Consider the following 11,883-nt stretch of genomic DNA (forward strand, 5'->3'; position numbering starts at 1 on the left):
TGGCCATCATCCATCGCTCTCGGGACTCGTTGCGACCAGGCTATGCGAAAGTGAGAGCGATGAGATTCGCCAGAGGCGGTTGTTTACTGTATCATTTTTCTGATCGCTACAGTAGTGAAACCGTATACTACCCTGTAGAAAACCAAGCCAACAGCTGATTTGGAGGCAATGGCAATCACGAGCTTGTTCACAGCAGGGACTACTGGAAAGAAGAGAAACACGACACGATCGTTGGCTGTACTGGCGATGTGAAGGCCGATTTTTTGGCTGGTCATTTCAACTGTATGTACTGTAGAAAATCAAGCCAACAGCTGATATGCAGGCAAAGGCAATCACTCGCTTGTTGATAGCAGGGACTACTGGAAAGAAGAGAAACACGACACGATCGTTGGCTGTACTAGCGATGTGAAAGCCGACTTATTTGCTGGTTATTTCAACTGTGCTGCCAATGAGCTGCCAGGTTGGTTTTGTACAGCATGGTGTACGGTTACAGTCTTAGCGTAGTGTAAAATGACTGCAAAAAAGTCGGCCTGCACATTTTTGCCCGCTTTCGCCCGTGTCCACTGTCTAGTCCGTCCCTCTCTTCTTTCGAAACAATTAGTCACAAGACTGGCAACTAGTCACAACGCCTGGCAATCTCGGTCCCGGTCCCATCTAGCCCCACCCATTCATTCCCATCATTCCTGATACGGATACACAATGCATAGCACTGTACTGTACTGTACAGTACAGTATTCATTCCCATCATTCTTGATACGGATACACAATGCATAGCACTGTACTGTACAGTGTATAGTGCTGTACAGTACAGTACAGTACAGTATAGTTGCTACGGCACAATACTGTACGGTGAAGTCCAGTCTGGTCCAGTCCGATCCGGTCCAGCCCAGTACAGTATATTGTTACACTGAGTACTGTATAGTTGCTACGTCACAATACGGTGAAGTCCAGTCTGATCCGGTCCAGCCCAGTATATTGTCACACTGAGTACTGTATGGTTGCTACGGCACAATACGGTGAAGTCCAATCTGATCCGGTCCAGTCTGATCCGGGCCAGCCCAGTATATTGTTACACTGAGTAACTGTTGACTTCAGGCGATCGACAGTTCTGCTGCTTATCGTCGTGTGTTCAACCATCCGGACTTAACTACCGTACTCTACAGTGTACTCACTCAGTCTGCAGTAGCGTACTGTACTGTACTGTCAAGTGTGAACAAACTGAAACTACGCTGTACTGTCACCTGTCAAAATTGTTGTTCACTGCCGGTATCATCCACATCAAAGATAATCGTCAAACTAGCCGTTCTCACGCGAATTCTCTCTTTGCCAGCTATTCTTGCCACGATCATGGCAACATTTCTTCGTCGGCTTGCTGGAGAATTCTCCAATAAACCCCCGATTGTTTTATTCTCCATTTTTTTATTCACCTTGGCCTTTTCGTTACTGCTTCTTGGATGCGTGATCGATCACAGCGAATTTGCCAATCCTGATTTTAAGGTAATGTAGTGATCGCTAATTTTCAATCAAATGATGGCAAACCCAGTATCACAACCTTGTTCCCATAGTATCCCTTTTGTCACACTACGAATGGATCATCCATGGCTACAAGTCACAACGAATCATCATGATATTTCAATGATGACTGAATACTTGAGAATGGGCTTCTTTCGATCCCTTTGACTTGTCCACATTACTGTATATAGTGTTGACTGTAGCAGATTAGCATTTGAACGCTTGAAGTTAATTCAGAATGATCATCAATTATCTTCAGATCCATACTATGTCAAGCAAGCAGTATGGAACGAAAAGAATTTAGAATAGGCGTCCAAGTACACATAGCGTTCCGTTTTCTTCCTTTGACAAATCAATTCATTGATCAACATATCGTGGACAATCCAGTATACGATCAAATAAGAATATCCAACTGGATTACACACGGGGCTATTTTATTATTTTTTATTTTCAATTCATTTTACCGTATTGCAGAACGGCAAACCTCGCTACTTCTTTGTTGAACATGAAAATTGCTTTAAAATGATCGGTAGGAATACATGAATCCATTTTTTCTCAAGTCTTAGTGTTAAGTTGTCATAAATTTGATATTGGAGCCCACTGCTTGCTGTGTTAACCTTCAATCAGCCTGCTCAAGATATTTTTCTCAAAGTCCTTTACTAGTACTACTGCACTGTCGAGTGGAAAAAAGTTTATGCCTTTTTTTACCCCACCATACAGTACACCATAACGCATACTGTACTGTACCGTACCCTTCCATTTTCTGGCGCTGTGGCCATGGACTGGACGCATGTTTGGGTGGAAGGATCTTGGCTAGTATGACAATGCAATTTTAGCAGCGCTCCCATTTCTATTCACAACGGAGTCTATGAATTATTTTCAAATTAGAAAATTCTACATAGAGCATAGCCATTCTCCAATTACAGTTATCGCAAGTGATCTGCGAATCATTTCACAGAGCTAAATATAAGGATGGCTATCCCAAAGTGATTTCAATACAGTAAATGTCTAAAATTCAATGGTGAAATGTAAAAGGCTCAACGACTTGTTTTTTATTATTTTATTTTGATTATTGTATTATTACTACTGGTATGAGAGCGATTCGGTACTGGCACTGTACAGGACCCACAGAAAATACAAGAGTATCATTGAGCTGTACAACGACGCCATACAGCACACTCGAGTAGTACAGTAGAGTTTATACAGTTTTCTAAACTTGGAAGATATACAAGGCACACGCAGTTGTACTTTTGCTTTCGACCCGATTTCAATAATTTACAAGCAAACGGAAGAGGAATATTTTATCTTCCAATGAATCACAGAGTAGAGCGTATACAAACCTCTTGCCACGCTTTCTACCTGATGTACTTGGTTGTGCCGGTTATAAACAGGCTACCATGTTAAAGGTAGACTGTCTACCGTACGAGTAATTAATTCTATCCCACCCTTCCTGAATTAATTCAAAATTCCCCCCAACTTTGATACCCTGGATAGGGGATTAGACCGTAAAGTGTCTGTATAACATACAGTAAGCCTTTCTAACACTTGCAAGCCCTAACCATACAGCTCCTATCATAGCTATTCTCTGTCCTAGGTAGTACAAATGTTAGCACGTTGGAAATATTCGTCAAAGCTATAGTACAAGCGCAATTCACAATAATTAAAGTCTGTTTATACAGACTACAGGTACTAGTATCAAGTAAAGTATAGTATGCGGCGGTCATCTAGTTTTGACAGAACGTGGTCTCGACGTACCTGCATACAGTATCGATGGATGTATTTTAAAAGATAACTTTTTTTGTTTATAGTATATTGATTTTGATATTATCGTTTAATTATTTTAGAACTGGAATGAAATAATCCACAAATTAAGCCATCAGAAGTTGGACCTAACGACGGATCGAGTCGATGGACTTATTGTTCCCAATAATGTCGTGATCAATAAAACGAACGTCCCCGCTGTTAATGTTTCTCTCCCTTTAACCTTCACCGTTAGAAATTGTTGTCGTAGCTTTGGCTTGCGACATTTCCAGCATAAAGCCGTCAAAACTATCTTGCCCATGTCGATACTGGATAATAGATTATTTAGTAAGCCAATCTTTTTCTATGCCTGTCAGTTATCTTTTTTAGTCAAGGTTGAATTGTTACCAATTGATATCACTAATTTCTTGCATTCACTTATAAAGTACAGTATATGGTGATACAGTGAATCTGTTACTATTGCCGTTAAAATGCTAATAGGCGGCGATATAAAACTCTCTTCCTTTTTATTAGGTGAATTTCCATCGCTAAATTTTACTGTAACTCTCTTCCTCGGTGACATAAATAAAAATCTTTCAGGTTGGTATTAAGAAATAACTGAATACTCCTAATCATACATCTTGATGTTGAGCACTGATAGCAAAATGGATGATAAGTAGGCAATTATTTTATAATAGTTGTCACATACCATGATCTTATTAGCAAATTACACGAGATTATGCGTGCCTGTATTGTGGTTATTGCTAATTTGCGATCAATATATGGCATTGGGTGTATCAACAGCGAAATTGATCTCTAGAATAAAATTGTCGCAAGTCTATCTGCTAACATTGAATAGAATTAAAATATTCGGCTTTAGATTTTGTATCCTGTTTTAGTTTCGCTGTACTGTACATCACTTTACTGTTTACAATAATGGATTTAAATTTTCGACTCTGTAGTCGCGATGCAAACTACCTGAGATCATCATCACGATACGGCACCCATTTTGTTGATCGACAAACCGATTGTAATCTATTGTCTTACTTAGCAGACTGAGAGATTTATCGATAATAATTCTTAACTGCTGACACGTCAACATGTACAATATCAAGTTTATATTGGAGTTATTGGATGTTTCGGTAATAGTTGGAATAATATCTACCTTGAAATTTTTTTTCAGATGGCAACGGAGCAGAGTTCAAGTCTTGCGCAGTATTGACAGTGCCTGAAACTTGGCTATCTTCTAGCAGGTCGGAATTTGTCTTTCATTAAGAGTAACTAATCATCAGACTTATGCTTAATTTCGGTGTATGATTAAAAATTACTCGGACTTCGCTTCTAACTATTGTAGCCAATAATCTATTCATATAACTACTACTAGTTTATTTCTACTTCACTTGTAGCTTCCTAATTAGCCTTTCATAATCTGTATTTGCGATATTATATCTAATCTTATGTATACTTAATTTTTAAATTGATTAAACTCCTCAATACAGGATTTACCTTTTTTTTATCTAACAGATCGTATTATGACTCGACATTTTGTCGTGTATTTCCAACAAACTACTCCATATTTGCGATACCAGATTCTTCATTAGATTGCAAGCATAACTGTACGGAATATTATACATTTATTGGCAATATTAATCATCACTACGATGAGCATTTGACTGTCTGGATTTCAAAAGTACGTTATCTTGCTATCAATCTGCAGTTTTGACATCTTAGAGTATTTCTTGTTATTGTTAGTAAATTGGCACTATGTTACGTAATCTATTTAGGGTAATTGTCGTTTTATTCGCCATTTCATTTCATATTTGTCTTTTACTCCTCAAAATTACAGGAAGCTCGAAATGTGATATTCATACGTTTGCAGTATTGTAGTTACGTTGCCCTGGTTGTAGTATTAGGTTTCATCATCCTCGCTGGATCCTTTGGTAGGCCAAAAGCCAAAGTTTTGCTATCATCTTCTTTTACTGAAGCTATCGACAGTGATGAGGATGGAATTCAAAGTTATTAAATTTTTAAAGTTAAAAATTAATAACTGCTTCACGAAGATGCTATATATTTACATGTGATATTACCAGTTTTCATGAATATATACTTGGGACTGTAAATACAAGTATATTTGTTCAAAAATTTTAAAGGTAATGTTATATGTTATTGAAATTTGGGATACTGTAAAGCGAGTGAATTTAATTTAACCTTGCAACGATTAGTAAGTGCGTCAGTGCCTACTATATTATATTTCTGTACTGGGTAAAGCCTTGTAAATCAAATTAAATTATGTTATAATTATGCAGCGCTTTTACTGCACAATATAATGTACAATGTACAATCACAAGAATATAAGCACTGGAAGATATTTTATTTCTATAAACGGCGCAGCGTCTGGAATGCTTGCCCGGTTCGAAAGTTTGGCGCACTTCATTCTGTAGTCAACTAGGCATTGTACTGTACTATACTATGCCAAGACACGATGATGTGTATGCACTGGGTATGATACAAAAAGTCAACTTTCACATTGTAACTAGATTCTATATCATGCAATAATACGTACTTACGTTATGTACGGATTATCTAATTTTATTATTGGCTGTGAGTTTTTTATAGTAAAACAAATTAACTGATACATGTACGTGGTACAATGCAATATTTCCCATACAGTAAACATTGGAAAAAATGAATTTATTTGTATATATAACTGCATAAGAATATTCTAACACAAAATTATAATTAGTGTAGAACAGTTCTTCTTGCTTAGAAAAGTAAACATGTTTGTTAAAATTACTTAACAATAAACTTGTACTGTCACAATGAAAAGATGGATATGTGATGACTGACGATACTTTACAGCAAGTTTTATAATCTGAAAGGAGGTGCATGGTATTTCTGAAACGAAATAACGCCCAAGTCGAGATTTCATGACGTAAATGTTATAGAAAAAGCAACTCATTCTCACAGACACCAAACTAGGCTTCAAGACTAATCATAATTAATCAATTATCAAACCTCTTGTTGATTAGATCAGAAAATTTTTATTTCCTTTAAAGTTGTACTGTATTTTGCTAAATATAATTTTATACTATTCAATAATACAACTTTTTTAGCGAGTTGGAAACAGGGGAGTTATCACCTGTAGGATTATGTCAATTGTGACTAAATTGAACTCAGTAAGTTTTTCATATATGTCATACATTTAGTGACTTAAAATTTGGAAATGATGAGATGTAGTAACTTGACAATGTCAATAATTTACTATTTCATAAAAAATTTATGTTGCAAAATATATGTTATACATTACATCATATAATTACGGTCAATTTCCTCTAAAAGGAATTTTCAAAATGCTGTACATTCAATTCAATACAAGTCTAGTTAGATTTTGCTGCAGCCTTAGACATATCGTCTATTAGTGTTTCCAATAAGCTAGTTCCGTTTAGAAGTTTGGTAGTCGCGATAATGAAATCGTTGCCTAATTGATAAAATAAAAAAATATTGGTATTCACAATCGACGTTTTACTACATTTATAGACAAAAGACATATTCTTTTGCATCAAATCATAGCGTATGAGACGATAGGTATAAATTATTCTCGCTAATTAAACTCAATACAGCGCTAGTTGCATGCAATAATAAAATTTAAAATTTAAACATACCGATAGTAGTAGTAATAGTTATTTAAACATAGTTACACTAGCATTTAGCGGTCTCGTAGCGGTAGCTGTATCGATTCCAAGTTATTTATATATTACCTTCCTCTTGCTTTGACAAAAATCGCAATGCCGCAATTTCTGCATAAGTGCATCCTCCAATAAAAAACACTAAAGTGGTATCATTTTTCTCCATACCTTCGATCATAAACAATACGATTTATCAACAAATTCCAATACAGTAACATGCAATGAAATCATCATTTATAGTATTACTAAATTTGCAAGAATTAATGAACCTTTATCTGACAAACCACCAGGAATTTGCTGAGCAATTTCGCTGAATTCTCCAGGAATAGTTTTAAGGACCTAATAGATCAACACATAGCTAAGTACTACGAATGTACAAAAAGGTTGGAAAGCTCCTATAGCCTGATAAATTATGTAATCGTGGCAAGTTATTCACCTCTTCTACTCCTTTCCAAGACTGTTTATCCTCAGTAAAATATTGAGCAAGCCTCACAGATAGAGGGGCATATCCAGAATAGGCAAATGAAATATCAGTCGGTTGCTACAATCACGTGAAGAATAATATCAGTAGAAAAAAGCTAAATAAGGTAACCATTAAGTTTAATCCATGCAACTAACTTGTTCGTTTATGTCATCGACTAACAGTCGCAACGCCTTACGAATGGAAGAAAAAATTTTCGGTTGCTGAGTTGTAAGTAAACCAACTTTTTCCAAATTAATAAGTGTGGGTAGGTACTCATAGCCGTAAGCCTATTGTGAAAGGAATGTCCAATACTAAATATTAATATTCACTAAGCGCCAAGTAACCGATTTATTCGTCGTTATGAACAAAGCTCTTACAAGTCTTTAAAATAACAAACCTGTAAGATTTCTTTACAATAAAACTCGAACAGTTTGGGCTTTAGTCCATTACTTACGAGAGATTGTAAGCAAATCAAACGTAAGACCTTTCAATTAAAATTAAAATTTACAATAAATTGTCAATAGCTAATAATATAATTTGAGAAAATAAAATACTCGGGGATAAATAAGGGATGTTGAACTTAAAGACTAACCTTTGTAATTGGCTGACCAGTCGCTAAAAGTTCTTCAATATACATGTTTATTTTATCAATATCGACAGTAGCAATCATTTCTAGAAATAAATAATTGAATATCAAATCACTGTACATGACACAGAATCAGAATTTGAAATGAATATTACCTTGTTCAAATTGTAACTTGTCTCGAAATGCTGAATCATCTGTGATTTTTTTTAACATTTCTGCAATTGTGGTATCTAAATGAAATAGAATTTTCTAAGGCATCGGTTTCGCTTTCAACAAAACTCGAAGTGAGTTATAAAGGCAATTATGTTGTACGTACGATTGGCTAATGACTTTTTAGCCGCTTGAATCGAAGGCAGTTTAGTCACAAATTGTTTAATTTGGTTAACACTTACTGCATCATGTCGTTCCTAGGAGTAAAAACATATCCATTTACTTTTCACGCAAGTTAAATAAGGTCAAATGGATTTGCTTACGGCATAAGCTGCGCTAATCTTTTTGGCCTGCCTACTCAATATTGGCGGCACTGCTTGAAAGTTTAAATCGCGAATTTCAGCGTATAGATTATCTCCAGAATTAAGCCTCACGGTTTGACGAATTGCTGCTGATTGAGTATCTTCCTCAGGATTAGCAGAACCATGATCCCGTTGTTTCAGTAATTCTCCAGGAAATTTTGCTTTAAAGAAGATTAAATTATTTACTTACATTATGTACTTTAGATATTTCAATTTAAAGAGAAATCGTAGAAGTCGATTACAGTAGATACGTACTACACTTTAATCCAACATGCTCATCAATCAATCCTTCATATGTTAACTGCGATAATACTGGTGTAATAAGATCTACTGTTCGATCAACCAAAATTAGACGACTGATTTGAGATTTTGTTTGATCATCTGGTCCACTTGTTTCTTTTCTCATTCGAACAATCATATTTGCTACACGCTATTAATATTCGCAATGCAATGTTACACAAGAGCAATGAAAGACATATTAGACTATTGATTGGATGCACTTTGAAAAGCGATTAGCTACAGAGTTCGAAATGGTCAAAATAGCTAATACTATAATTACAGCATACTTACTTTTCCGCAGTTACCCTTATAAATTATTTTAGGGATTGTACCGAAAATTGTTTGTAAGATCATCAGCGATCTCGCCACATAATATAAAGATGAGTAATCCTCCTCCAAATGACACTCACGGAAGGCTAATTCCAACTCAAGAGACATTAAATCGTAATCAAATAGCAGAAGGAGTAAATTGAATTCTCCGATGACCTCGAAGTCTGCAAAAACTTCTAGCTCCTGTGATTTGATGTAAAAATAGGACAGAACGGGGACAATAAATATATAATCGGCAGCTTTACCTAGGTTCATTAATATACTCGTATGTAGCTGAGATAAATTAGGAGGAGGCAATGTGGACCTTAATTTAACAATATGAAATACTCGTGTATTGAAATAGTTTCACGAGCGTGCCATCGTATACAAAGTAGTGCAGCAACTATTTTGGTAAGCCTAACTTAAGGGACAAATCGCCAATAGATATTGCACAATTATTATACAGGCGATTCCTCAGACTAATCAATTATTTTTAATTGCTCTCATGTATTAATATAATCTAAATCAGAGAATCAAATGAATGATTCTAGTTATAATTGTGCATTTGCTAATACATTATAGAAAGTTTAAATGCATAAGTACCTTTAATTTATCTTCACATAACAAACTCTTTCTCGGAACAAAAAACAGGCTAAATTTGACATCGTACTTAGTTCTTGATTTCTTCATTTCACTTTAGGTAAAGTGGAAAATAAAGATTACACGAGTAATGAAAAATTAAGAAATTTTAATTGATAGCATTTACTTACCTAGCAACATTTTCAGCAACCCACTTCATTAAGGATAACTTGGGTCGAGTGAAAAAGATAATATTTTGTTGATCATGAGGTGGCAAACGTCCAGGCGCCAAAGGGAACATTTTGCGCACTTCTAATTCCTAATTTAGAGATATACTTGATTCAGAAGCTTTGTTTAAATCCCTATTTTTACACGTAAGACCTTTCCTATCAATAACATTTGAATCAGAATAACGAGATCCTAAACTGATCGCTTTTAGGCTAGTGTCGCGAGTGCATGCAAAAATGGTATAGCAAAGAATTTAGTATGAACTATACTGACCACATTACAGTACAAGCTTTTGCTGATTACTATGACAATTTTGTACTCGTTTTGTGGCTATTCGATCGTGCTTTTTACGCTTCTACATTTAGTAACAATGTAGATCAAATCTTTTACTAGTATTGAAGTATGTTTTAGTACATGAGAACATAGCATTATCTAGGAATTGCATAGCAAACCTGTAATAGTGAAAATTCGGCAACCAAATCTAGTGGATCAAAGAGATATTCATCCCAGACAACTGTCTATTAATACCATAATATAAAGTTGGTCAGTAGAATTGACAACTTGCATACCTAGTCACAATATGTAAGACTATCCTTCATTTTGAAAGGCCAATAGTATTATAGTCCATTCTCTTAACAAACATCATTGGCTATATGAACTACAGATACGCTACTCCTTGTACATGTAGGTTATCATTCATTCATGATCAGTCAATATACATTAGCATGGTACAGTATATCAAAGAAGACATTGAAAACACCAGTCAATTATGATGACCTACTTCAGAAGCAACACCTAACCAATTTCGACGTGAAATACAGTAGCACAATCGACGCTTGCTAACAAGAATTACTTTGCTACTACTATACCTTTGAACCAGGACATTGCCTTAAGCATTCGCTTAACTCTCTACGAGAAGCATCTCGTACAATGCCTAGATTTACTCTTCCGCTGGTACTTAGATGTGCGAATGAAGAATTAGTAGCCATGATTATCCGTCAAGAATAATATCTCTATTAATCAACAGGACTTGCTAGTCTTTGGATGATGATCCTTGGTGTTTTGTTGGCAATCTTCAAGTTATCCCTTTCTTGGACCATCCTTTAGCTTAGCGTACTGTACCGTGCTGTACTGTACCGTACGTGCGGTTCACTACAGTGCCGACTGCGTATAGTACTGTAAGGTACAGTGCATAGTACTTACTCTACAGTGCGGTGTACTGTAACCTGTTTCTTCAATACACCGTAACTGGAGTAAGAAAACGCTCCAAAATATCTCACAAGTCCATGATAAAAACCATGCGTTTGCGATCCATTTCCTACAAATTGATGCAAAAATCGCCATATTGAATGCAAGGGATCGCGTTGTACTGTACACAGCAGTACAAACACATATTTTTCTCTTTTCTGCTACTGCACTGTACTTTTCTCTGTAAATCTGTGACAATTTGAATCTGTCTATTAGTACTCCTACTGTAGATCGAAGCTGTCTCTTGAATACGTCACAAGTTAGAACCATTAGACTGGACACTGGACAGTGGACGCTGGATTCGGATGGTCGGACATTTCGACGTCATATTCCGGGCATTGCAGTGTAAATATGATGTCATTCATGAAGCCGGATGCTCGATCCTGTAAGTTGCTTATTCTGCTAAATTAGGTAATACTATATTGAAATCTATTTTACCAAGTTTTGCTTAAAAGCAGTTGCTGTATACTATGTCTAAAATGTTTCTGAATGAGTAGAAGTGATTAAGAAAAATAGATACAGAAGATCCATATTAAGTTTAATATACGCGTGTATGTCATATATACTCGTGTTAATAACTCATTCTTCGATATTTTGGCCGTATTTGTACATCTAGTAGCACCTGCTGTACGGCCCCGCCAAGAGCATGCCTTCTCTCTCTTCAATTCTTTGCTGAAAATATTGAACTGCTGTACAGTATACAGCAGTTCCATTCATCAATAAGTCTTAGTGAGGAAAAAC

At 35.9% G+C, this 11,883-nt stretch overlaps 2 protein-coding genes across 2 annotated transcripts; one reads left to right on the forward strand and one right to left on the reverse strand.

The window, feature by feature from the left end:
• Window positions 1-1,347: 1,347 nt before the first annotated feature.
• TRIADDRAFT_57258 (uncharacterized protein) lies at window positions 1,348-5,275 on the forward strand (the record flags this gene model as incomplete). Its single annotated transcript, XM_002113241.1, has 7 exons — window positions 1,348-1,497; window positions 1,987-2,041; window positions 3,107-3,198; window positions 3,357-3,600; window positions 3,787-3,852; window positions 4,752-4,942; window positions 5,099-5,275. The coding sequence occupies 7 exons, from the start codon at window positions 1,348-1,350 to the stop codon at window positions 5,273-5,275; spliced, it is 975 nt and encodes a 324-aa protein (XP_002113277.1).
• A 1,354-nt stretch (window positions 5,276-6,629) lies between these two features.
• TRIADDRAFT_57259 (uncharacterized protein) lies at window positions 6,630-10,883 on the reverse strand (the record flags this gene model as incomplete). The annotated part of the gene is made up of 16 exons (XM_002113595.1): window positions 6,630-6,730; window positions 7,011-7,106; window positions 7,208-7,277; window positions 7,375-7,479; window positions 7,557-7,688; window positions 7,799-7,885; window positions 7,994-8,073; window positions 8,143-8,217; window positions 8,304-8,394; window positions 8,461-8,660; window positions 8,755-8,929; window positions 9,070-9,291; window positions 9,691-9,781; window positions 9,858-9,985; window positions 10,347-10,412; window positions 10,764-10,883. 16 exons carry the CDS (start codon window positions 10,881-10,883, stop codon window positions 6,630-6,632), a joined length of 1,839 nt encoding a protein of 612 aa, XP_002113631.1.
• Window positions 10,884-11,883: the final 1,000 nt, after the last annotated feature.

The sequence above is a fragment of the Trichoplax adhaerens genome, genomic scaffold (genome assembly GCF_000150275.1).
Source record: "Trichoplax adhaerens TRIADscaffold_6 genomic scaffold, whole genome shotgun sequence".
Taxonomy (NCBI): Eukaryota; Metazoa; Placozoa; class Uniplacotomia; order Trichoplacea; family Trichoplacidae; genus Trichoplax; species Trichoplax adhaerens.